The 26,724-nt window shown below is 45.9% G+C and overlaps 1 protein-coding gene across 4 annotated transcripts; it reads right to left on the reverse strand.

Moving 5' to 3' along the window:
• Positions 1–118: 118 nt before the first annotated feature.
• kmt2d (lysine (K)-specific methyltransferase 2D) lies at positions 119–26,698 on the reverse strand. Of its 4 annotated transcripts, none has more exons than XM_057040539.1 (56): positions 26,543–26,698; positions 23,947–24,029; positions 23,630–23,732; positions 23,317–23,519; positions 23,117–23,226; positions 22,841–23,003; positions 22,514–22,682; positions 22,309–22,423; positions 22,027–22,205; positions 21,640–21,941; positions 21,437–21,538; positions 21,110–21,331; positions 20,637–21,028; positions 20,435–20,548; positions 20,195–20,311; positions 20,009–20,113; positions 19,745–19,926; positions 19,355–19,519; positions 19,093–19,202; positions 18,966–19,010; positions 18,689–18,877; positions 18,417–18,593; positions 18,211–18,333; positions 17,992–18,095; positions 17,763–17,898; positions 17,589–17,675; positions 17,437–17,511; positions 17,209–17,364; positions 17,016–17,085; positions 16,680–16,918; positions 16,527–16,600; positions 16,130–16,180; positions 14,421–16,010; positions 14,150–14,347; positions 13,823–13,962; positions 11,853–13,618; positions 11,648–11,771; positions 11,274–11,355; positions 11,129–11,195; positions 10,815–11,047; positions 7,799–10,735; positions 7,584–7,727; positions 7,334–7,498; positions 7,102–7,249; positions 6,942–7,023; positions 6,689–6,861; positions 6,477–6,601; positions 6,265–6,400; positions 5,787–5,905; positions 4,347–5,706; positions 4,123–4,259; positions 3,897–4,027; positions 3,497–3,782; positions 3,292–3,365; positions 3,111–3,219; positions 119–2,944 (listed from the first exon to the last, which is right to left on the reverse strand). In XM_057040539.1, exons 2-56 carry the CDS (start codon positions 23,993–23,995, stop codon positions 2,852–2,854), a joined length of 14,847 nt encoding a protein of 4,948 aa, XP_056896519.1. In that variant the 5' UTR covers positions 23,996–24,029; positions 26,543–26,698; the 3' UTR covers positions 119–2,851. The 4 variants fall into 4 exon arrangements, with proteins under 4 accessions (XP_056896519.1, XP_056896520.1, XP_056896518.1 ...); XM_057040540.1 differs by having other exon boundaries at positions 14,427–16,010; positions 17,992–18,113; positions 18,966–19,007; positions 22,514–22,685; XM_057040538.1 differs by having other exon boundaries at positions 14,427–16,010; positions 17,992–18,113; positions 22,514–22,685.
• Positions 26,699–26,724: the final 26 nt, after the last annotated feature.

Below are 26,724 nucleotides of genomic sequence, written 5' to 3' on the forward strand. Positions count from 1 at the left end.
ACCCTCATAAGCAATGGTGGATAAACCTCAAGCAGGACCAGGGGATCTTCTACTGACCCTTACATACACCACAGGAAGTGACAAAGCTGATAGTTGCTGAAAGAAAAAGAAACGAGTGCATATTTAAAATGCATTTTATTTACCTTTTACAAGAAACAAAAGCAGACAAAGAAATAGGATGGCAGGGGAAGGGGGAGCAGCAAAGCTGTATATAAAGAGATGCAACCTCTGACGTCCTGAAAAAAATATGTACAATTGAAAATAATATCCATACAAAACATGCCACATACAATAAAAATGATCATTTATTCATATTCCCTAAAAGTATCTCTGCTGTACAGATGCAACATCAGTTTTTTTTGTTTGTTTTTTTAAAAAGTTGAGGTTAAAAAAACCTTTCGATTTGAGCAAACTTTTTATTAAATTAGAAGATATGCAGAGAATTTAAATTAAGATTCTGAGAACTTCAAAACTCTTAAGCCTAAAAAAAAAAAAAAAAAAAAACAAGATCCAGTGAGCGGCGTTGTGTCTTCCCTTGAAATAGAAACAGTAAAAACGATATCGTTGCTGCGGATACTTGATCAACATCTACTTTTAGAGAAGTTCTCCGTCATACTAGAGTGCAATTCATCACCAGGTTACGTATAGGATTAACTTTTGAGTATTACATCATAACATACATTAGGCCAAGTAACCATTTCACAAGGTTTACCAACACATTCACTTCTAGAGGGAAGGTAGAAAAAGCAAAACACTAACAATATTCTAGAGAATTCAAGATTTCCCATTTAAGAGTAAATGGAGCCAATTGTAACCGATCAAGGGAGACGGGTTTTGGTAATCGACAAGCAGTAGCATAAATAAAATTTAAAAAAGAAACATGAACAATATTACATAAATACAAATGCTATGCACCATTATACTGCTTTACGCAATACGTGATTTCATGTCTAATCCACGGCTCCTCCACATGAATAGAAATTTGAATCACAAGTCCGGATATTTTCTCATAATCCATTTTAACAAACTCATCTCTGAGAGCTTTTAGCAAAAAAGACTAATAGAAAAACAGGAAAATGCAACACTCTGTTCATATACATAAAGATATTAGTTTGCCATTTTACATATATTTATAGATATATACAGATTTCTCTTTGTTAAATGATATCCAGTGGTTGATTTTTTTTCCCATGTTTTATTTCTCTACACATTTTTGACTTTATTGATTACAAAGGGGCTGGATAAAGAGTTGCTGTTCCCCTAATGCATATACCGTATATATACAGACTATACAACTTTGCATTTTTAAAATCACATGAGGTCTTAGGTTAAGGGGAGGAAAGGAATAAAAGTAGCAATAGAAGGTGGAGTTTTTTTTTAGTAAAGCTCCCTTATTGAGAAATGAAAACAAATGCCCTTTTTTCCAGTAAGTCTTTCCCTGCCGGTGGTTCAGCCTCAGGGGGACAGTACCAGCACTGGAGAAAGCATGAGGAGGACGAGGAGGACGGGGAGGAAGAGGGGGGACACTGCGGGCCGGACCCGGGCAGAGGAAGACTTACTACAGTAGAGTTTAACAACAGTCCGCTGAATACGAGAGAGGAAGAGGCGCGATTCAGAGTTTACGAGGCTGACTAGTGGGAAGGTCGAGGTGTTGGGGGCGGGGGGTGACGGGGCAGTAGTCGTGCGTCCACTGGAGCTACAGCGGAACCTTCGGGTGGGAAGCAGCAAGCATGTGTGTACTGGTTCTTCTGTAATTCCAAAGCCACCCACTCACACCTTTACGATCTTAACTCTTAAAAACAACAAAGATGTTATTGTGCTTTCACAGCTAATAACTTTGAATAAAAGAAAAAAAGAAAAAAAAACAAGCTACGTGGACATCCAGGATGATTTAGTGAGAAATGGGGCACCTGACTTTAATGCAATATCTTATCAAAACTGTCATATATTTCCTCTGTATAAACATGAATAATAATTATGTTGGCTCATTATTGTAAATCATCATCAGCATAGAGTAGATAGAGCAAACCTGCTGCTTAAGATTCCCTGCTCGTCCGAGAAGGCTAAACCCATAACACCCCCCCCCCAGTTCCACAGTAGCAGTTATGTTTTTTATACAAAGCAGTCACTTCCCACAGAATCAATGAGGTAGACTGGGTCCAGCTAACCCACCTAAGACTCCAGACAAGTCCCAACACCCAGCGCCTCTGGAGCCGCAGATCTATAGCATCTGACATTTTACATTAACTTACATCGTTTGATAAACCGTCGGTCGTACGCGGTCCTCACGCAGAGCCGCACAAAGATTGTCTAGCTAGCCAAATATCCATGTTGTCTTCATTAATGGTTTGATGGGAAAGTGCCTTTTTTTCTAAGAGGCAATGGGGGGGGGGGGGGGGGTCAAAAAAATAAAAATAGGTCCAACTTGGAACATAAAAACGCGTCGTTAGTTCGTTCTCAGTGTTTTTAAAATGGCTTTTTCGTTGAAGCTCCAGATGAGCTCTGTAGTTCTGATATCAGAGGGTCAGAATCATTTGGTAGAGGTGTTGAGGAGGAGGAGGAGGATTGTTTTCCAGCCGCTGTACGCTCCCAGAGAACAGTCAAGGAGAGGAAAGGACATCCGGTGCGAGCCCCGCCCTCCATCTGCTCTTGGCGGAGGTGGTCGTTTGCTTTTATTGATTAATGCTCTTCGAAACTTTGGCTACAGGTGTCAGCACTTCAGTCTTTCAGTGACGGAGGCCTGGCCTTCCTCCAAAACCTTTCAGGTCAGCTTATGCACTGGCTATGAAGGAGTCAAAGGCTTTGGTGCATGTGTTCTGGCACCAGTCAGAGGACAGTCAGCTTCCTCTGCTTAGTTCATCCACTTTCGGCAGTTCCAGGCACCGCAGTGGCAGGGAATCTTGTGCTGATCGTCTTCGAAATCAAACTGGTAGTCATAGGTCAGCTGCAAGGCAAGAGCTCCATTAGTGGCTGCCACACACGCATTTCAACATATTTGCATTCCAAGACTTTTGAAGGTCTCCAAGAGACCTCTGGTGGTTGCTGAGGTTTAGGAAAAGCAGCAGGACCACCCGAGAAGGACAAGCGGACTACTTTCTGGAACACCGTACCTCTTCTCCCTTTGGGATCCTGCGGCTGGAAATGATGATGATCTTGTCTTCTTTGTCGAACGTTACCACCTCGGCGACGCAGTTGGGAGCGCACGAGTGGTTCACGTACCTGGAAAGAGGGAAGGCGTGAGATTAAAGAGGCGCTCGAGGTCGGCGGGGATCCGAGTGAGGCCACACTCACCGAGCTGGTCCGCCGGTCAGAGTAGCGTCAATCACCTGCTCGTTGTTGATGCGGAACATGTAGATCCCGCGGTTCTGGAGGGTCGAGGAGAGCACGTCAGTGCACAGTCTAACATCTACACAGCTTCACTGTCAGAAGATACTTTGCTGTTCCATTTTTCATCCTTTAAACTCCAACTAGTTTGTGTGGGCAACAGCTCGGGTACCTGCGACTCATAGATCTTCTCACGGCGATTGGCCACCTCGTTGCGAATGACGGTGCCAATGTACTCGATGACCATGGTGTGCTTCTCCAGGTCTTTAGCAGCATAGAGACCCAAGCCTTGGATGCGGGATCGGGCCAGGTACACGTTGTTCTTCCATTCAGTCTTCAAGCGTCGATACTGGGACGACTTGGAGTGGACGAACTGCTTGCTGTACGGCGTGTTGAGCTCTCCGGTGAAGGTGCTCTGGTAGGCCTTGGACACGCTGGTGCTGTTTAGAGTGTGGGGCCTTAAAATGGAGAAGATTGATGTTTGAGTTGCTGAGCGAGATGAAGAAAAGTTAAACTGCAAATCCTCCTTCTTTCTGTTACTTTAGAAGGAATGTGGAGTCATGTGACTTTACCGTTTGCACTGTGTGGAGACCTTGGGCTCGGAGCGAGCGCAGCCGGTGGGATTTATCATCAGAGGGAGCTCCATCAGCGGATGACGGCCATATCTGAACTGGTAGTTCTGGCAGTTCTCCACTCCAGGCAGCTAAAGCGGAGAACAGATCATGCTTTGGTCTTTCTTCACTGCTGTGACCACATGCGCCTCCATCTGAACGGAGAGCGAGTCAAACGCCTTCTTACCGACTCAGTGATCCTCATGACTGCATGAATTGTCAGCCCATACATGTCTTCTCCCTTCACGTGTTCAGTGAACAGCTTCAGCATTGAGGATTCTTCTCGGAGTTGGGCCACCTTCTGGACCACCTGGTTCCAGATACCTAAAAACCAACAAAATGACAGAAATACCGTTAAAAAGATGAAGCCAGAATTGAGCTACGATGAAGCATCAGCGAGTCACATTTTACCTTCTGGAGTACAGTCCCGGAACTGCAGGTCCTCCATGCCGTGCTCCAGAACTCGCACTTCAAACAAGGGTCGCCCGTCGTCCTCGCTGATGCGGCACCGGTAGCGGCAGCGCTTGTTGGGCAGCCGGGTGCTCCAGTAGATCCGCGTGGCTTCGTAGCCGACAGGAAAGATGGCGGTGGGAGAGTGGAAGTTTGCCATTTGGGAAGGAAGCAGCTGGCCAACAGCATGGAAGATGAGTCCACCCACACGGAACAAGTGGATCCGATCTCCTCGCTGCAGGATGCTGGCGATCTGTTTCACCTCATCGCGCTCGATGTAGACGCGGCGCAACACGGCAAACAGGCTCAGCTCATCTTCGCTGGGCCCCTTCAGCTTGTGCTGGGTGCACAGCATGGTCTTGTCCTTGAAGAACATGCAGCGCGCTCGGATGGCGCAGGCGAAGTGGTAGACGTTGGGGCAGCGCAGGCGGTTGCAGCTGTTGGTGGCGCCGGTTTTCTGACAAAACGCGCATAGGGTGCGCAAACCGCGGCGCAGGGCCACCTCCACGTTCATGAGGGCTCCCCCCTGAGTCTCATACACCTCCGTGGACCAGAGGGCACAGTTCAGGTGCACCCACAGGTCAACGTCTATGTTCAGCAACCGAGCGGGTCCGTCGGTGGCTCCGTCGCCTTCCTCGTGGCAGAAGCAGCACTTGCGTTTATCCCGAGGCAGCCTCTCTGGTCGGAGCGTGATCCGCAGGCTCTCCATCAGCTCCGACACTTCGCGGCTGGTCTCCTTCTTCGAACTCCCCTTGCGTATGGAGATGACTATTGGAAGGCGCTTCCAGCGGATCCCCTTCCATTTCTTCACGTTAGGAAGCACCTCCTCTTCATCGATGGAGAGGGGCCTGCGGTGCTTCAAGGTCTTAATGGAAGACTCCAAGCTGTTGGAGGGCTCTTCAGGAAGTTCGACCTGCTCGGCAGTCAAGTCCTCCTCCTTGGCAGAATGATGAACATCAGCGGGAGCCGCGGGTTCTGGATCCGCACAGGGAGCTGCAGCAGCCGCGTCAGACTCCGGAGGTTCGGGCTCTCCGAGGTCTGCGGGTTGAGCGGCGTCTGCAGCAGCACCGATGTCGCTTTCAGCCTCCGTCTTGATCTGGACCTGAGCGGGGCTGGAGGGAGACGGGGACGAAGAGGCAGACTTCTTCACAGGTTCGGCTTCACTGGATGACGCAGCAGCAGACACGGCAGGAAGCGGAGGGGACGGCGACGAGGGCGGGGACTCCTCCACCGGGATATCCGGAAGGTGGCGCACATCCAGATCACTTACATTTGTCGTGTAACAGTGCTGAACTGGTTTGTCTTCTTTTTCGGAAAATTCCTGGAATGAAAACGAACATATAAGAGCTGCAGCGGTCACAAAGATATTCATTAAGTGGAATGTTTTAAAATAAGGCCGACCTGTTTAATGAGTGCCAGAATGTCCACGTGTTTCTTCAGAGTGCAGCCGGGCAGAGACACATCGAACTGCCTCAGCCACTCCTCCTGACTGACTGCAGCGCCGTCCGATAAACCCAGAGCTTTGGGAAAAGCACCAACTTAATATTAGTCAGGATGTTACGATTTTAACCTTTAAATTAATCATGAATGCAACTATTCAATCTAGTCAAGTTCTACTAACTGACAAATGGAATTGCCTGCATCAAGACTGAGGAAGCGTCTTTAGGAACACAGGAAATCCATTAAAAAGGAATTTTGCTTCACAAGTCAATGGGCTATATCCATACTCAAGCTATTTAATTTTGTTCATAATGTTCTAGCTGCATGTAACATTTAAAAAAAAAAGGTTAGATCAAGTCGGCAACCATGCTAGCAAAAGTTAGCAACACTTTTACTGAATTTGAATGAGCCAATAAACAACAACGTTCTAAATGCGTACCTGACTGGCCGGGACCTTTCCCGGGACCATCGAAATCAGCCATGTCTGGATTTTGAGGAGGAAAACTCAGCTCATAAGAACCTGGCATCTGAATATTAAGAAGCTGGGCCATGGCCATCATCACATGGTTCAGTTTCTGGAAGAAATCGAGATTTCTTTTAGCGCCTGAAGCCGACAGAAGGCTGAACTGAATGGACAGCAGCACTCGATACCTTAGCCGCAGCAGAGGACAGCGTCAGCGTAACAGACACCTCGTTGCTTTTAGCTTTCTCCCAGTGGTTTGATGTGGATGCTACCTTACTGTCGCTTCCCTCGAGTGGTTTGTATTCTGGAAAAGCTAAAAGAAATTATAGAAGGTTATTTGTTGATCTGCTCGTCTTAGATTTGACACAAGAATATATGTTTGAAGCATCTTCGGCGGTACCTGGGATGGCAGTGCGAGGTATGAGGGGGATGATGGGGGATATGGCCCTCTCTGTCTCTTCCTCTTTGGGCTCCTGAAGATGAGGGAATCGTTTGGCTTCATCTCCTATGTTGCTCTCAGGAGAGGATGCAGGGATGATGCTCTCTGGGGCATCCTCATCATCACTCTCCATCCTGTTTAAAAGACATTCCCGACCATCATAATGAGGATTAATAAACGCCGACTAATAGAAAAAAGGATCAGTCATCTGTACCTGATGTCTTCATTCTGGTTGTGTGGTGGGGTGGGCAGAGCTGCAAGAATGTCCACACTCTTTACTTCCAATGTGACAGATTCTGTAAGGGCAAAAAGTTACTTAGAACGTAATTGCAAACGTCGTAACGGTGAATTCCGATTGAATGTGCCAGATTTACCCATTGGCTCCTCTGCTGGCTTTTTGTCTTTCTGACCACCAGCTAGTTCCTCTGCAGAAGTCACGCCGTTCAACAGTTTGTGCTGTACTGAAGGTGGGGGAGTAGGTGGCAGGGAGGATGGCGGTGTTGGCGGGTTGCTGAGATTATTCTGCAGAGCACAGGCATTTTAATATTCGGTTCTTTGACTGTGTCTCTGACTAGCAGCTGCGCCCGTAAATCCAACCATATCTACCTTGGTGAGCAACTGTGAATAGTAGTCTGGGATATTGTCCAGCACTGCATTTCCAAACGACCCCTTGAGCTGAGCTTTGCCATTGGCTGGACTGCTTCCAAAAGGGGCAAACAGATCCAGACTGGCCGTAATGGAAGGTTCCATGAGGGGTAGCAGAGAAAGACCCTGGAAAGTTGATTCAAGCAAGAAAACTACATTAAGTAGCCATCTTTCAGACATCTATTATTAATGTAACCACAATGTCTTTTACCTGCTTTAGTTGCTTTATGAGTGTTTCTGTACTTTTTCCAACTTCTTCCTTTTTATTCTTCTTCCGTGCGTTAGGCCCTCCTGCTGCCTTTATCGTTCGCTTTGGCTTTTGAACAGCTGCCCGTTTTGTTATGGACTGTAAATCCTGTAAAGGTTAGGAAAGTTACGTTTTCTTTAACGTAATCACAAAGAAAAAAAGACATGCACTGAATGTACCTCCATGTTTTGTGGGGTCCCTTGAAGTTTTTGCTCCAGCATGGCCAGTTTGGTGTTGATGTGACCGTTGATCTCATTGTGAATGCCATCCGCAGGCCTCTGAGCACCCAGCTGAAGGTTTTTGGTCTTCAGAAGTTTCTGCAGAAGCTGCTGTCCGGTCTCTGATCTTGGGCCTTGATTCCCAGGGTCTCCAGATATATTTCCCTCATTGATAAAACCAGGGTTGTTCCCCAAAGTCACCGCCTCCCCTGTTACTTCCCTCTTCACTGCCTTTGAATTAGCAATAGCTGCACCATCACAGTGAACCTCTCTGGGCTCTTGTTTAATGTTCTGCAATGAAAACCTGCGGGGATTCTCTCCACTAGACCCATGTTGAGCGTGTGGACCAAGGACTTCTGAGACCTGCTGTGTCTGTTGCTTAATATTGATGCTTTTTTGTGGACCATTGGGAATTCCCAAGGCTGTCTGAGATGTTTCATTGCCTGATGTCTGAGTTTCCACTTTTAATACCAGAGAATCAAGTGGACTCTTGGCTCCAGGTGACCTGAGCGGAGAGGCTTTAATTTGATTGTATGGACTCCCCCTTCCTGCCCTACCATCGCCCATAGAGGGCGAGGAGGCGTGAGACGAATTGGGAGAGGCTGGGTGGACTGGACTCATGCCAAAGGGACCTCTTGGAGAATATGCATGTGATGGGGACCCCTGCACACGGCCTCCTGCAGCCATTAGTGCTTGTTGATTCTGGTTGGGAGTGGGTGGGCGCATTGCCATATTCTGATTGAACGCATGACGCTGAGGATCACCAGGGGGGTTGGCCAGAGGCTGACAAGGCGATGCCGGCATGGCCATACGGCCCTGCTCAGCAGTAGCGGGGGGTACAGGTGCTTGACTCCTTGAAATATTTTGCATCATCTCTCCTGTATGTGACTGCTGCTGTTGCCCATGAACCACCATCCCCTGCTGCATTTGAGAATTAACACCAGGCTGCAACATGTTGGACTGGTGCTGCTGTCCGACCTGTAACACTTGTCCTGGTGGCATTTGGGGCCTGATCTGACCCTGGCCCATTGCCATCCGCAGCATCTGTCCCTGCTGGATTTGCCTCTGTGCGATTATGGCCTGGATGTGCTGGATTTGCTGGTTTGGGGGAAGGTTGCGGAGCTGAGGATTCTGAGCAATAATAGCCTGGATGTTGACAGGGGTTCGAATCTGTCCGGGTTGAAGGGCGGGCCTCTGTGCAGTGATGCCTTGCTGCTGGGCTCTTATAATGCCCATCATGGCCTGTTGCTTTTGATGCTGGGCCATAAGAGCTTGCTGCTGTGGATTATGACCCATCACAACAGGTTGCTGCTGCCCTGGATGTGGCTGGCCCGTAACCTGCAACTGCATGCTGGAATCTTGTGATTGCATCATGGGGTTTTGGACTGCTTGCTGCTGCTGCTGTTGCACTGATATATCAATTGTCTTTCCTTCCTCTTTAATATTCATCATACTGGGTTTGTCGTCAGTGACAGAGCCTTGTCGCTGGGGTGTGAGTAGAGGTTGCTGCTGCTGCACCATAGACTGTTGGTTTCCCATCAGACCTGTTTGTTTCTGAAGATTTAAATGATCTTTTTTCTGTTGTAACTGATTCGCAGAACCTACTTGGTAAACGTGACTGGGAGTGGAGGGTCCACTGTGCTGCGGTGGTGTTTTTGATTCAGGGCTAAGGAGCCCACTCTCTTTGGGACATGGATGCTGACTATCCGTTCCTCCGTGTGGTTGAGGTGTTACACTTCTTGTACAGGGTGAGGAGCCCATCTGTGGTGTAGAAGGTTGGGAAAGTCCTCCCTGATCTTGACTGGGTTGACTGCTGATTTGCATTGCTTGTTGTTTCTGTGCCATCTGCTGCTGTTGCTGAAACTGTATCATGTTCTTGTCAACATTTTGTTGCTGCTGTAGTTGTTGCTGCTGCTGCTGCAGCTGTAGTTGCTGTTGTTGCTGCTGTTGATGAAGTTGCTGTTGTTGCTGCTGTTGATGAAGTTGTTGTTGTTGCTGCTGTTGATGAAGTTGCTGTTGTTGCTGCTGCTGGGATGCAAGCATGCGTTGGGCCAAAATATTCTGCTGCTGTGGTGTCAAATGACTATGCGGACCCCTTATGCCAGGATGACCTGGAGATCCCACCATTCCCTGTTGGCTCAACATCTGCATTGGTCTCTGCTGCTCTGACATTGCAACTTGCTGGTTTCCCATAATCCCTGGCTGGCCTGCTATTGCTTGGGCGTGGTGAATAGGCTGGCCAGCAAGGTTCTGTGGCAGTGACACCACAGTCTGACTTCCAACCACTCCTTGTGGAATCTGCATCATGCCTTGTGTACTGCCCTGATTTGATGGCATTCCCTGTTGAGCATTTACTTGCTGGGCCATAACGGGGTTCCCAATCATACCTGACTGAGTCTGAGGGATTAAGTTGGTTTGGGAGTTACCTGCGTGAGGTATAGGTTGCTGGCCCATCATTATTTGTTGCTGCTGTTGCTGAAGCTTTGCCATCTGCATTCGATGTTGAAGCTGTCTCTCTTGCAGAAGACGAGCGTCTGGACTTTGCATTCCTGGCCCCTGTGGGAGAAACCCTGCTGGGGTTGCTGCGGGACCAGGCCCTCTAACACCGCTGTTCCCAAGAGTGGCCGGAAGCTGGGGTTGAGGTCCCCCAACAAAAGGCTGCCCTTGAGGCATACGGACAGGCATTCCTGCCTGGGGCATCATGGTTGGGTGTTGGCCCATCACTTGTGCTCCTTGTTGGCCAATTACCATCTGGCCAGGCATCTTGGGAAACATGTGAGGTGCCCCCGCCGGACCAGAATGTCCTGGATTAAGAAGACTCGAGCTTTGCTGATGCTGTTGCTGCTTGCTTCTGTACTCTGCTACGAGATTGGTGTGCTCCTTCTGTTGCTTCCGTACCTAGAATAGTTATGAAAATAAAGGACTTTACACATCTGATCCCAACTGCTGATCTCCTGCATAAATCTAATCTCCATACCTGGTCAAGCTGTTTCTGGATTTTGCTCTGTTCTTCTGTGACCAACTTTAATTTCTCGGCATCTGCCTCAGCAAACTCCCGGCCAGCTTTCTTAGCTGTGCGTTGCTTTGCACACAGCGCCTTGCGTGATTTACGGTGAACTCCGATCTGTTCCTCCAAAAATTTCAACTGCATTTGAAGTAACTGCTGGGTGTGAAGAAGCCATTCCTCATACTGGTGCTTTTCTGCATCATCTGAAAAAGATTTGGGTGGTTTTATACGACGATATGGAGACAAGAACAGGTCAACAGGCTATGTCAAGGGAGAGAACTTACTGATAATTCCTTGCACAAATTGTGGGGGGTTGGGTCTTGACTGGGTGGGATCACTTGTCTCTCCCTCCTGAACAAAAAATCTCTCAATCAATTACACAATACATATATACATAAAATAAATGCCATTTTTAGAGGGATGTAATACCTTTGGAGGACCAGATGGAAGCTGTCCTGCATCTGTGGCCGGAGCAGAGGCCAGTCTCTGAGCAAGCAAGGAAACTTGTTCCCTTAAAAAGAGGATATAAAGTTAATAAATATACTATCATACAACAGCTATTGTGTACTTTGCTTTAAATATTAACACAACTGTTGTCAGTAACAGGCAATTAAGCTAAAACATAAAATATTATTCAGTGTTTTAGATTTAAATTAATGGTGACTATATGGATATATGGCAAGTGTAATTTGTAATAGGTCTGTACAGTAGTTTCCTTATTAATCAAAAATCTTGCCATTTTTTTTCTATCTTGGTTTGATGACAAAAAATTTAGAAACAGAAAAGCAAGATTAAAAAGGTACCTGTTAATGCCTGGGGGTACAACCATTGGATCCTGTGCCAATACTCTATTAATACCCTTAAGTGCCACCATCTTTGCTTTAGCAATTGGATCCATGATGTCATCAGTTGTAAATTTATCCAAATCTGAAAAAAAGGAATTTCGTAATAACTGTTAATATCAATAGGACACAGACACCAGGTAAAGAGAGAAACCACAGCATTTACCCTTATCTGGAAAGAAATTATTTGACAAAGGAGGCTGCTTCACTCCTGACTGAGGCTGCTGTTGATGACCAAGACCAGCATGGATCCCTGGCTGCCCCATCCTTATCATAGTCTGCTGCTGGTTCATGGCCATGTGAGGTGGAGGTACAAGGCCAGGACCCATAAGCCTTTGCTGCTGCGGCTGTTGATTCTGCAGCACGTGCGAAGGACGGGGCACCATTCCCGGCGGTCCCATCATTCCTTGAGGCGGTGGACGATGGTGAGGTGGAAGCATTATCTGTCCAGCTACCTGAGGGTTTGGCTGTTGATTTGTTGAAAGGGCAGAAAAATGAGGGGCCACGCCTCCTTGGTGGAGGGAACTGAGCTGTTGCTGCTTTTGCTGCTCTTTCTTCTCATGCTCTAGCAGGTCCTGTATTAAAAGAGGCAATTCGCCATCTAAAGAACTTTCCACTTTCGCCAAATCCACAGCCGGTGAGTGCTGTCCCCCAACATCAGGAAGCTCATCATCGGCATCTGAACCGGTTGGAGGAAAATGCAATGGATCCGTTTGGGTTGGCAGAGGGTATGAAAGGCCTCCTAATCGAACAGAGCTCAGTGAAGCTGGCTGGTTTTCTGGTTGTGTGGACTTGGGTGAAGATGTGGTACCACCAAGAAGTGCTGATACAGCTTCTCCTATTTCATCTTTCACTATTTGTCTGGGCTGCACCTGAGGAATCAGACCACCGTCCTCTACTTTAATCTTTAAGTTACCAGCAGTTTTTGAAGAGGCTGGCAGCTGGTTTGCAGAGACGCCAGCAGTGGAATGTACTGCGGAACACTTCTGCCCCTGCTCCACTTTAATTTCCACTTTAACACCTGCTGATCCAGATGAAGATGAAGGTGCTTCAGTTTCTGCCTCTACCAACCGCAGCTGGTCTGAGAAGACATCTTTAGGGTCTCCTTGGTCAAGCTCAGGGTCAGTGTAAGCTAGCAGATCAAATTCATCACTGTTAAGCAAGTCATCCAGATGAGGATCATTGGTTTCCAGGTTGTCCAGGTTTCCCAAATCATCATCACCTTTGTCAGGGTCCAAATCCAGAGCCAAGTCATCCTCATCCTCCACACCTCCATCAGCTGAGGCATCCCCAAGACCCTCAAGGTCTGGCTCTGGCAACTCCTCACTGTTTTCTACAGTGGTAGGCTGGGGACGTGTTACAACACTTTGTGGCGGGAGCTGGCTCTGCACGGTGCCAACATTCGGAGAGGACGATGCTGCCTGGGGCCCCATGTGGGACTTGTGTGTTACGGAACCAGTAGGTTGCTGGGGCAGTAAAACTGACAGGCCACCCTGCTGTAAACCCATCTGTGAGTTGGTCGCACCATCTGTTTGAATGCTACCAGTCTGACTAATGGGATGTTGTGAAATATAAGGTGCTGACATTGCTTGCTGTGGAACAAAGAGGCGTGCTCTAGGCTGGGGACCACGGGGCATAAATTGGGGTCGAAGTGGTAATCGCTGGGCGTTGTGCCTCAGTTCAATAAATTGTGGTGGAGGTCCTTGACTCATTGGCTGCATCGCTTCTCCTCCATGTCCTGCTATTATGGTGTGAGGATTACCCAGACCTTCCATATTCTGAACATTTGCAGCAGGGTTAAGATTGTGCCTAATGCCCATAGCCTGAAGGTCAGGCTGAGGGAATCTTCTTGGACCTGTTGACTGGTCCTGCCAATGAGGGGGGAATGGTGGGCGGTTAAACATGCCCTGAGGTCTGGAGGGCCCTTGAGGCCTGCAAAGTTAGATAATAAGTTAATTAGAATTTAAATAAATGCCCAGTTTCTATTCTTATTCATATATTCAATTACATACAAACCACCTTTATGAACAGAAAACTTAATATCTAATGCTAAAATGTGCTTTTATTTGAAAAGTGAAAGAACATATTTACTCAAAGCATCACCAGAACGTTAATACATTTGACTGCAGGATTTACCTTAGTGTATTTGGATCCATGATGGCAGGGGTTCCCATTGGTGGCGGCCGTATGAGCTTGTCCTCCAAGCCTCCAACAGCAACAGGCATCTTACCTGCTACAGGAGCCTGAGTTCCAGCAGCAGACATGGTAACACGATCCTAAATGAAGACATAAGGATAACAAATACAGCTTGTGTTGGAACCCTAGTGCCATCTAGTGATGTCACTTCCTCCATTCTAAGGAGCACATGAAAAGCTTGACGTGTTTTTTTGTCACATATATGCAACACATAACACTGTAGAGCATTTAATTTCTAAATATGTAGACAGTGTTAAATGTGTTTACTTGGGGATAGGGTGGAGGTGCTCTATGGGTCTTGTCTTGCTGAAAGGCGCAGATCTCTCCACCAGTCCAGCCAGATGAGGCATTACCCGCAGCAGCAGCAGCAGCGGCTGCAGCCGCAGCAGCAGCCGCCTCCTTCTCTTGTTTAATTGAATTTCTTTGCATTTGTTGTCTAATTAGGAATTCTCTTAACCTCTGGCGCTAAAAAACACAAAGCAAATACAGCAAATTAGCAAATACCCACAGTGCACAGAATGATTCAGCGGCATCGTACCGATACCTGTCGGTGCTTCTCTAGCTCAGAAGGACTGAGGCCTCCTAATGCAGGATCTTGCACTGTTGAAATATCAGACATTTCCTGAGTGCCCGGCAAAGTTGGTTGATGGGTCGGGTCTGGCTGCCGAACAACCGGTACTTCTTGAGTTCCAGACGGAGTTGGAACTCTGGCACCATAGTTGTCCGGCCCGATATTCTGCTGAGCTTGTGACTGTTGAAGTTGACCCTGCACCATCTGATTTTGCTGCTGGGTTATTTGAAAGCCTCCTGTGCTGGGAATGGAGCTAAAATGAGGAGGTGCAGATGGTTTACCAGAAAGAGGATCTCCTAGAGTACTGTTGGTGTGATGGGGAGAGTTTTTGAAACTTGGTGCCTCTGGAGCAACAGAGGGGGAACGAACAGGCTTTTGGACAGCAGTAAAGGCATCTCTTGACTGTGGTCTTGATGATGGTTGAGAACAATGTTCTGGGGACTGAAAGCGGGGTGTCGCTGGAGACTGGGCAGAGTAACCATCGTTGGAGTGACCTCCAGGAGTGTGGGGAGACTGAGAGTTGCTGTGAGATTGTGGGCTGGAGGGTACTCTTGGACACATTTCTTGTTGATTAACTGGATGTCTCTGTGGGCCAAGGGAACAATTGTCACCAGACTGAGGTCTGGGAATTAGCGGTGACTCAGGAAAAGGGTGGGAGGGAGACTGTTTGTAACCTTCAGAGGGGTGGCTTGGAGAGGCCCCAGGGTGGAGTGCCCCACCATCTCCTTGGTGCATCCTTGGTGTCATAGGTGCCTTGAATAAACCATCTCCAGATTCCAGCATCCCAGCAGGAGAGCCAGTGGATAAGTCAGTTCGCCCAGTGGAAGAGCGTGGAGAAGGTACACTCATATCAGCCCTGTACTGCCCTGTGCTTGCAGGTGAGGAAATTTGCCCAGAGTGAGAGGGGGAAGAACCATATTCTGGACGTCCCATTCCTTGCTGGTTTCTAAAAGCATCTCCATAGTGGGTACTGTGAGAAGGCGAGAACAGGGGCGATTCCCCAATCCCAGCAACTCTGGAATGAGGACTTCCTGGTGGTGCTAAAGACTCCTGAGAGCCTTGTTGTGTCTGTGGGAGATGACCCTGTTGCTTCTGCAGCTGTGATCTGAAGTAGGGATCAACCTGTTGAGCCCGTCTAGGGGTTCCAGGAGTTCCTGGTTGCATGTCAAAGGGGCCAAGACTGGCTGGCCGTCCCTGAGGAGGACCCTGTGGGCCGGAAGGAACATAACCTGAGAAAGAGGCCTGCAAAGGGCTGGCCCCAGTGTGTGAGAAGGGTGTAGGTGGGTGAGAATGACAATGGGGTGACTGAGGTGGAAACTTGGCTAAGGGATCAGTCCGAATTTCAGCTGATCCCGGGGTCCTTACAGGTCCATCTGAGAAAAAAACAGAAGATGATCCAGAATCTGGAAGGAGGGGAAATGGGCTTTCTGCAGAGCTGGGTTGGGACGAGGCTGACACAGAGCCGGCAGGTAGAGGGATCTTGAGGTGTAAATTGGGGCGTTCTTTGACTCTCCCAGGCTCTGTCTTGATTGGCCTGCACACCTGACTCTCCGCCTGCTGCGAGAAGATATTACACATAAGTAATGTAAACTTCACAATATCAAAAACTAAAATGTTTCATTCACATGTAAATACATACATTTCTACACAAAAATAATGGTAACGCAGAAATGTACCTTTTGTGCCTTACTGATCCTTTGAGCTGCTCGATTATCTTTGGCCTTTTGCTGCAGGTGACAAAAGATTTTAATTCAATGAAAGATTTATACATTTACAAGGTAAGAGTATACTCAAATCGCTGACCTGCAATATAATGCTACTCAATTTAATTGTGCAGTTTGAAAAGCTGGCTAGGTATAAATAAACAAATGCAAATCTGTAACATTTCAGTTGAAGGCATTTTCACAGTTTAAAAAGGGTTTTGAGACTTTTTATCTACTTCAAGGCTATGATGGACATGAAATCAATATTTATACATATATATGTGTATAATATAAACAACTGGATCGCTGGCCATGTTTCTGGTATATAATGTTTCCTGTCATTATGCTAAGTCAATCAAAAACAACATACCAAATATGGAACTTTATCAGCAGCAGAGACTTTCCTCCAGATCTTCATGATTTGCTTGCAGCGACTGGCCCAGTCTGGAACATAAAGCCACAGTTGTCATTTTAAACTGGCTTACAGCCCTGTGCATGTTGTTGTGCCATTTTGTCCACCCACCAGGGTAATCCCGTTTAAGAGTGGGAAAGTTGGTGTTGGCATAAAGAACAGGGGAAATGGTTGAAAGTTCTCCAAGCTCCTCGTCTTTCTCCCATCGCTGCAGACTGCGCTGGTTGTAGGACAGACCATCACCTTCTGTCTCAGTGGGGGTCGGAGGGGAGGATGGGGTTACTGGGGTAGAAGGGGTGGCCCAGGGACTCTCCTCACCCCCATCAGGACTGAAGAGCCCTCCTCGGTCCCTGTATAGAAAAAAGAATCATTCAACACATCTGGTCAGCTTATCCAATTTAACAGTGACCAACAGGGAGAGCACTGAAAATTCATGTTTAATCATACCGCATGTCTAAAAAAGGTGACTGAGAGAGGCCAGGAAAGGCATCCACCATTTCAGCTGAGGGCAGAGACCCTGCAGGAGATTTGCCATGGTTAATATTTACATTTGTGATTTATTTATGAATGTGTCTGCCCACTTTATGGTGGAAAACATAGATTTAAATTTTATCAATGGTGACAATCTATTTAAGCACACCTGGAAGGAGAGCACTCTGTGGCAAAGCAGTATGACTCTCTCCCTTGCTGCTTTCTAAGATGGGCTTCATGCCCCCCAAAGAGGAACCATCTGACACTCCTAAAACCTTTCTGAAGAACTGCTCAGAGTCTTGATTCTCCACTCCTTGTGGAAGACCTGTCATGACAGGAGATCAAGTGATTAATCTCACATGAAAAATGTTGAATATTCAGGCTCATGAGGGAATACCTTCACTCTTATCTGCATCTGAATCATGAGGGTCAGTCGTTGCCAGGTTCTTCAGCGATAAAGATGCAGAAACTCCTAAAAATGGTTATAATTTTAAGTTCAAGTACAAATGTTTCAAATGTGTCTGCCCAAAAAAAAAAACAGTCATTTACCTGTACCATCTTTCTGAGCCTGAGATTGTTCGCACCCTTCTTGCTTGAGTGGAAAAATATCTTTTGCCACATGATTACTTGCATCAGCTGCAAAAAAAAAAAAGGATTGTGTGACTTCACAATAAGGTTTTTGCGACTCTAAAATAAAAAAAATTGATTGATTCCTGCTCTCACATTCTGGAGAAGTAATCCTAAGCCCAGAGGGAGCTGGTAAAGAAGGTCGGACAAGGCATGAGGCTGGCCTCTGTCCTGGGGGTATCAACACAGCTCTCTTGCACAAATCTATCAGGGTCTTCCCAAAGAACGCCTCCTACAAATAAACAATTTAAACAAGAATGACAACTGGTTAGAAGAATATGAATATACTTCTGGATACCACAAGATTAAAATATAATATACAAACCTGGAGGTAAGCCGGAAACATGTCCTCAAGTTTACTTTTTTTCCTTCCCCGACGTTTCTTTGCCTGTTCCTCACCCTCTGCTGGTTTAGGATCCATAATGTTATCTGTATCAGGATGAGGTCCTACACAATTATAGTCATGGAATACAGCGTGATGAGTGTATTGTTATTATATGGTGTACCTATAATTACACAGGAGGATTTTGAATCACTCACTGACCTTCATCGATTGTTCTCTCTATTGGCTGGCCATCTAATGTAGTCTCTCCAGCAAGTTGGGCAAAGAATTCTTTCTTTTGCCGTGTGTGGCATTTCCTTTGTCGCACCATGAAGCCTCCAATTCCTAACACCATTTAGGAGTAAAATATCTGTAAATATTTTGTATCTATGCAAATGAGGTTTTTTTGGATACAAGGAGTAACCAACCAGGCCTGTAAGGTTTCCGCTTCCTTTTCTTGCTGTCCTCTGTGTCATCTCCGCCTTTAAGAATGTCACAGTCAGCCATCCCGTCAGCTCCATCAGCACAGGCATCCTTTTCGCCACCAGCTTCTCGTTCAGGGCTCCCCAAGTTCTCCATCTTCATTTCACACTCCATGGGTTCTCCTATGTAACAATTGTACATGTACCGTAAAAATACAGGGTGTGGGAAAAGGCTAACAAAAAAAAGTTTATATAATGACGGGCCAAGAGTTCATTACCTTTTCCCTCTTCCCCATCTCCTTCAACCTCTCTCAGATCCATCCCGTCAGCACCTCCTTCACAACACAGAGTACCAAGACGGGAGCGTCGCTGCCGCCTCTTGTGCAGAGGAGACATGGAGATGCTTCGGAGAAGGGACATCCCTGACTCCGTTAGCCACACCCCCTCTAAACGGTAGAACTGTGGCTCTGTAGAGGAGATATTTGCAAATATAAGCGACTCACAAAAGGAATAAGAAAAGACCACAAAAATAGTGTTCATAAACAAAGCACTTACCTGGCTCCTTGATCTTTATTGAAGCCATGATGGCTGACTCTACTACTATGCAAAAATGGTAGATAGAAAAATAATAAGAACAGTTCCGACATACTATGTTGTGTCTTTATCACGTTCTTAGACTTACCCACGGGTTTTGGAACATATGGAGCACAGTACGTGCATGCAAAGCCTTCATCAGAAGCTTGTTCCACCTCATCCTCAGTGTAGAGACTCTCACAGACAGCGTGAACCCACCTATCCGAGCACACAGGTATGCATCATTTTCATGACAAATCACACATCAAACATCTCCTTTTTTAGCGAGAAAAATATTAAAATAATCCCGTCCCGTCTCATAGCAGTATCTTTGTTTTGTGCATGTATGCACGTTGATGAACAGTACCCACCGATCGCAATACTGACACTGCAGAAGCAGCTCCTCCTCCATGAAGTTCTCTCTGCACACCGGGCAAGTGACAAGACTGGCACATGGCCCACAGTGGGTATAGTTGTTCTGCCACTCACAGTGGAAACCTGGTGTGTTGGACCCACACTGGACACAGCATACACACCTGCAAATACATAAAGAAGGAACAATGACCTAATGCAGCTAAAATATGAAAAAACAATGCTGTGATTCAACAGAAACAAGAAGCTAAGAGGTGGACAGTCAAATTGCTCTTGCAAGGCTGTGGCTCCATATATTTTACATAATATGCAAATTCACCAGTCTTCATTTCCATGTGACCCCATTTAAGCTACAAGACTAAACAAAGTACTGTGCTCTTCATCTTTACCATTTGCACTTCCAACCACCCTTTGGAACATTGTGCAGGGGTGGGTCCAAGCAATAGGTGTGATAACTGACATCGCAGTCATCGCAAAGCAGAAGACGGGAGGGGTCTGAGGCTTTCCCACACATCTCGCAAACAATACATTCCAAACAGCGCCAGCCCTTACGTAGCTTTGTCTTAGTGATCTATGGACAAAAAAAAAAAAAATACATTTAATCTCTATTGGTTGACTAAATGCAGCTATAAAACAAAGAGATAATATTTTACTTTGCTGTTGACACAGTAAGGATGGTAACACTGGGCGCATTGTGCACAAGCCAGTAACTGCCCCTCGGAACCCTTTCCAAAACTGCCACACACGACGCACATGTCCTAAAATGGAAGAAAAAATTAATATGAAAACATAAAAAATATACTCAAAGTAAAGAATGTTTCAAACACAAAAAACTGTACCTGGAGAAGGACAAATTTGTCAGTGTTTGAGAAAAGGACAACTGTGTTCTGCATGGTGTCATCTTCTTCCTCCTCTTCCTCCTTGGTTACTCCGGTGTCTGAGGCCATGCTTAGCTGCTAAATTACAAGCACATTACACAAAAATTACAACGGAAATAACTATCGATATATATATTTTTTTTTAAATGTATCTTTTTATTATTTAAATAATATAAAGCAATATGAGAGCAGATAGCTTACCAACACAGCATCAATGCAGGAGGCCATGGCTTTCAGGCGTGACCTCCCACCACGCCCTCTTCCTCCACCACCTCCTCGAGGTCTACGCCTCCCTGGAAAACCACTGCTTCGGCTCTAAAATATACAAGAAATTGCTGTAAGAAAACTGTTTTGAAAGTGCATGAAAAATAGAAAAGCTGTCCTACATGAGCGGAGATTTCACCTGTTTCATCCGTGAGCGGCCTGGAGACCCTCTGCGTTTCACCTTCTCCCGATCGCTTCTGAGAGGTTCAAAAGGGAGTGAATCATCCGTCTCAGTCAGCAGGTTATCTGCATGCGAATGGGCACCAGACTCCAGACCAAACTCCATAGAAAGATGAGCATCAGGTTCTCCGGGGGAACCCAGAAAACCACTGCTGCTCTCATCTCCATGACTTAGATTGGACGTCTCGTCCAAGAGCAGGTCAGGCTTAATCTTTTGTTCCTGCAGCTCTTGCTTTATGACCAGACACCGTTCTTCTCTCAGTGGATCATCATCGTCGTCTTCTTCCTCTTCCTCAGAGTGAGGTAGCGATGTCCCTTCCATATCTACAGCAGAGGAAGCTTCATTTGCATCTGCAAAATAGTTCTTTTAGTTCATCTTTTTTCATGGGTGAATGATCCCCAACAAAAAGGTAACAAACAAAAGGTACTCACCGAGTTGATTTGTGACTGGCCAAACATCATGGTTACTTTTCAATAACTCTGCTTGCTGCTCCACTGAAGATGTGGTCTCTTTCTGATCTGGCCCTGGCCGTGATGGTGATGGATCTACTTCAGGCTTGCAGGACTGGATTTCTGAGGTTTGGGTCCCCTGGCTGACTGGCACTTCCACCCCCTCTTCTTTGACAGAAAGCCCCTCTTTTATTGTCACACATTCTACATGAGATTTATTATAGTTAGTATTTCCAGTTCATTACAAGTAATGGGACTACTATAAACGAAGAACTGCTTCATGTTTAGGTGTAATTATGCCAATTTTACCTGTAGACATGAGAGGTGTCTCTAACGTGATTTCTTCTTTTGCAACCCTCTCTTCACCAGTAATCTTCTCCGTAACCTCTGCTGCTTCAACAGCCTCCATCCCTATATCCAAAATTATAGCAAATATATCTTTATAGATTCCCCTTATAGATATAAATAGAAGCATTCATTTATTATTTTCTTCTTTGGTCAATCCCACTTACACTTACCCAAGTCCATGGGTGTCTCTGTGTTAGCACTGGCCTCTATCTGATCAGTCTCCGCTAAGCTTTTGTGCCTTGGGGTGACCTCCGGAACATCCATGTGCTCTTCTGTTGTCATAGCTGCATCCGTTTGGATTGTCATCTCTATCAAATCAACCTGTCCTGCAGTGTCCTCAGGTGCCTCTCTGGTTTGGATCTCTGCTGTGTGTGGCTGAGTGACAGGCAGCTGCTCTTTGCAATGCAGACAGATGCATTTGTCTTCTGAAAGCTCCTTCGGTAAAGTACACCCGCTGTGCACCAACCTATTTCAAGACAGATTGATTTAGCACCTAAGCTCTTATTTTATCTAAACATCTGTTAACTGTCACACTTCTTAGTTAAACCAACCTATGGCACACGCTGCAGGACTGCAAAGTGGCAGCCGAGCCATCTGGCTTGTTACACACGCTGCAGGTACAGTTGCGGTGATGCTGGCAAGCCTCACACACAGCATAATTCTCGAACCACTGGGTGGAACCTGGTAATTCCAATCCACGGGCACCACAGTCCGTGCAAACGCGACACCTCTGACATAGAAAATGACAGAAATTAAATGTACAGTACACTCACCTTGCTTTTTAAAATTATGATATTCTCTCAAAAACACGATAACTGGCAAATTTGACTTACTTTACACTTCCAGGGGTCAGTGGGAAGGGAATCCATAGCTGGCTGGAGACAGAAGGTGTGGTAGCCCTTATCACAGGCATCACATACCAACATTTTGGAATCTTCTCCTGGTTTCCTAAGGAAATTAAAACTCAAAATGTAAACGTCCTGGAAAACTGTGAATCCGATGCAATGTTCAGACAAAGTATCTGCACTGATGAAACACCTGCATGTCTGGCACACTTTACACTCTGGGCACTGCCATCCTGCCCGCTGGATGGGCGTGGCTCCAATCTCCAAGCAGGCCGCATGATAATGTTGGCCACAACCCGTACAGAACAATAAGTCTGAGAGCTCTCCTGCCGAGTCACACACTGCACAACAAGCCTCTTCACCTGCTACAAAGAACAAAAAAATCAATCAATCAATCTAAACAAAACTTTAACATTTTGTTTTTAGAATTTTGAAAAAAAAAAAAAAATTGTTGATAGCACTGTACTGTGTGGCTAACCAAAAATTGTAATACTTCTGACAATATTTTATAGTTCCTTACCCAACTCCTTTGCCTTGTCTATGTGCTCAGGGCAGAGAAGAAGCAGCTGCTTCATCGACTGGAAGGATCCACTGGCTGCTGAGCAGGGGAAGTGGTAGAACCGCGAGCAGCCCTCAGCGTGGCACCGAATGGTTGCACCCAGCCTTTTGCAGTGTTCGCAAAGCTGGAATCAATTCAAAATACAATTAGGATTTCTTATTGCCAAAATAAAATGTACACTTTTTTTAGTTTATAAATGTGTACTCACAACAAACAAATTTATAAATGTATACTCACCCGCGGTATTCCTGAGATAACTGCCTTATCCACATCTTTTAGCTTGTCATTTTCATGCTGCTTCACTCCCTCAGACCATACAGCACACCAATGATGGACCCAACAACCCCCTGTTTAATATAAGCCAAAATTACAATTTATTTTTCAGGTTGTCAACAGATAATACCCTAATAATAGCGGCTAAATGTCTTTGGGCCAACCTGAGTCATCAAGGAGTGCTGCCAAACAGGGCAGAACTGAAAAGCCAATGGAAGACAAGTCATCATTTCCGGGTTGAGGCAATGGAGTACTTGAGGGCTGGAGGGTCCGCCACTCAGAAAATGGCCCAAAGTATCTCAGTTCCCGCTGCCCGTGCAGACTCCACTCCACACAGTTACAAAGTGCACAGACCTGAACACTCTCTCTGCAAAGTTACAGTGAATACTGGTTAAAATATGTTTTATCTTTTGTTACTCGATCGTTTGATATGGTACAAGCAACATCCTTTATAATCTGCATTTTAAAACTGCTTACATATGTGTGCTTGAAGATGCTACAGTGGAACCAGACACATCTTCAGCAGCAGTACAGGTTTTGGAATCCTCCTCAAGCTGCTTTGATGAGGCATTATCATCAGCTATGGAAAAGGAGAAGATAAGGATAGGGACTTTCTCCAGACCACAAAGAAATTATTGACTATCCATTAATAGATAGCCATTGAAATCATTCTGTTTATTTTCTTGACCACACATTGAGAAAACGTATTTTAAACCATTAGGACTTCGCTTTTAAAGCAACAAGAAACAGATCTTTGTGATCATTGGATTTGATGATGAGGTGTGGAAAAGTACCTGTTGGTTCAGAGTCATTCTCTTCGCAGTTTGATTTCTGCTCGTCCATTCCCTGTGCTGATTTTGACCTCCTTTAGAGAGATCTGCCATTGAAAAAGGAATAAAACCATCTTAGAAGAGTTGTTGTTTTTTTTTGGGGGGGGGGGGGGTAAAAAAAAAAGGAAATTAGCATAGAAAAAAAATACAAAAAGGTAACATAATGGTGAAGGTTGCTTAATGATCAGCCCCTGGCCCTGAACTTTAAATAATCAAGAGTCGAAACCCCTCTGAAATCCAGAACATCACCAAATTGTAATCAGGTTCCTTGTCCCGTGACCATTTCCAGAAAATTTCACGAAAATCTGTACGTAATCTGTCGAGTTACAGACAGATAAATAAACGCCGGCTATCACATCTCATTGGCGGAGGGGAATAAAACTACCAAATTCAAGAATGTGGTGCTGTGAACAGCCTCTTATATGATAGTTTATTAAAAAAAAGCCTTAAACCAAATGTGACACTGTGAGCTTAAGGCTACACGTTTTACGAGTCTGCACACAAAAAACATCACACACACACACACTGCCAGCCAGTATTTGTTTATTATCATACGAAATTGCAATAAGTGACCTGTCACACCGAACTAATCAGACCTCCAGTAACTCCAAAAGCAAGGTTGACATCAACTTAACGCATTCCTTTGCACGATGCCGTCGTGTCGTTGCCTGTGATTTCCATATGTTAATCGCACACACGTTACCAGCGATGTAATCGACCTTTCTCGCTAACTCGGGAAAATAGCGCGAGTGTTACAGGAGACGCACCGGGCGGAAACCGCTTAAACAATTCTTTACGTTTCTTACCCAGCCACGCATACTCCAAAGCGGCGAAAAGGCTGCGTGCAGAAACATAAATTCCCAAGAGTAGAGCGGTGTTTTTATAAATAAAAACAGCCGTAAAACGGGATACACAAAGAACACACAACTTCCGTGTGCAGAACTTCCTGTTGCAGCGGGACTCATTTCGTGTAGAACCTCAGCCGCCCGTAACTTAGTTCCGCTCACACATTCACGCCATTAACAAAATACTAAAACAAACAACGCAGAGCTGAACGGGTTCACCATTTTACCCACCGAGAAAATAACCGGAAGTTAAATGTACTTCTCTACCTCAAAAAAAGACAATACTGGGGCGGAAACGTTATTTCCAATTGGTATTGTTTGTTATATCTACGCTGAATCGCCTCATAAATATTTGGCATTTGGATGATGCGGATGACCCAATAATGTCTCCGTGATGCTATTCTCTGGGTTCTATCCATCAGACATCAAACACAATGAGTGGGGGGGGTCTCTTAGATGCAGATCTACCTTGGCCGTGCTGCGTTTCGTCAGTTGCGAAATAAAATAAGACAACAATGAGGGAAATAACATCCTGTGAGCTGAAGGAATCCCTCGCACAATGTTCTCTGCGGTCGTCGATACGGCAGCTGGAAGCAGACGTGTAATCCAGGAATTGAAGCTGCTCTTAATCAGTAATGCAGAACAACTCGCAAAGAAAAATGCCAGGAAACCAAGGCAGCTGCAATCCCATGTCTATTGTTGCAATGGCACAATTCTCAAGTGTTTCAAATGCATGTTCAGCCAGAACTGTGGCGTTTACATCCCGCAAATCAGGCAACACTGAACCAACATCCACCATCGGCCATTCCACCGACACAAAAACGACGTGTGGGACAAAACATGACGGTAGACCAAGTTAAGCTGACTGATACATTTTCTCCACCAAAGGTTGTTGTTACATCACCGTGATAAATGAAGTCGTTAGCGACGACACTGGAAAAGAGAAATCACAAATGTCGACAGCGACCCAAACTCAAACCCAAGTTCTGCACAAACCCAACAGATGTTCGGCGTAAACTACTATCACCAATAGATTAGATCGTAATAATGTTCTTTGCAAGTTCGGTGGCTTAGTCCGGGACAAAAGTAATTGACGTGATGTTGAAGTTGACGTTTCAACATCGTGGCTAGCTGAAGTTCCTATTAAATATGTTAACGTTTCAAATCAATGTTCCATCGTGCGTGCGTGTTGATAAAGTGTAACGTTAGCACACATCGCTAGTTGTTCATCCCGGTGCCACTTTTCTATTTAATAGTTGGAACATTTGCAGAGCTATGCGCGATTCCTCAATGTAAACACTTCAAAGGCATGGTTGGCTCCAGGAAATAGCCTGGCCCATGTCAGCAGCCGCACACTGATACGGAAAGGCTAATAACAAGCAACGGTGACGTAGCAGCAAAGTGTCTAAACGCGGATAAATAGGGTGAAAATGTTCCATCGCTTCCACTCAGTCAAACGTTTCTGCAGTTGTTTACTGACTGCGCCGTACACCGTGTCCGGGACACAGCCAGTGTAGAGCAAATATCCATCAAAAGTTAGCGTACAGGTAATCGAGCTACTTTTCCAGCAAATAGACGGCTCCATCTAGTCGAAGCTAACGGCTAAATGTTGCGATTGCAGAGCTAACATTACCCGGTCTAAGGTCAGGGTTGGTGTGTCTTTAGATATGCCGTTTGCAAGAAGTTAAAAGCGACAGGTATTGAAAAAAACCCACCTCACAAAAACAGTATCGTCTCGTCATGCATCAGCAAAATCCAAAGAGCCACGAAGGTCCCCAAAATGCTGATAGTCGCTTCATTTTATGTACCGGACTAACGCTGCGGCTAGCCGGCTGGAGGGAGAGTGGGGGAAGTGCACGTCGGCGGAAGGCAGTGCGGTGCAGCAGCTAGCTGCTAC

The sequence above is a fragment of the Takifugu flavidus genome, chromosome 8 (genome assembly GCF_003711565.1).
Source record: "Takifugu flavidus isolate HTHZ2018 chromosome 8, ASM371156v2, whole genome shotgun sequence".
Taxonomy (NCBI): Eukaryota; Metazoa; Chordata; class Actinopteri; order Tetraodontiformes; family Tetraodontidae; genus Takifugu; species Takifugu flavidus.

Bases quoted from the DNA above. Each gene is read 5' to 3' on its own strand.
- kmt2d (XM_057040536.1), bottom strand. From the start codon at position 23,995: ATGGACGAGCAGAAATCAAACTGCGAAGAGAATGACTCTGAACCAACA. The intron at 22,424-22,513 runs GTGTTTCATCAG...TAATTTCCTTAG, and splicing joins AAAGTGTGCCAGACATGCAG to GAAACCAGGAGAAGATTCCA. The intron at 10,736-10,814 runs GTATGGAGATTA...TAACTATTCTAG, and splicing joins TCCAGAAACAGCTTGACCAG to GTACGGAAGCAACAGAAGGA.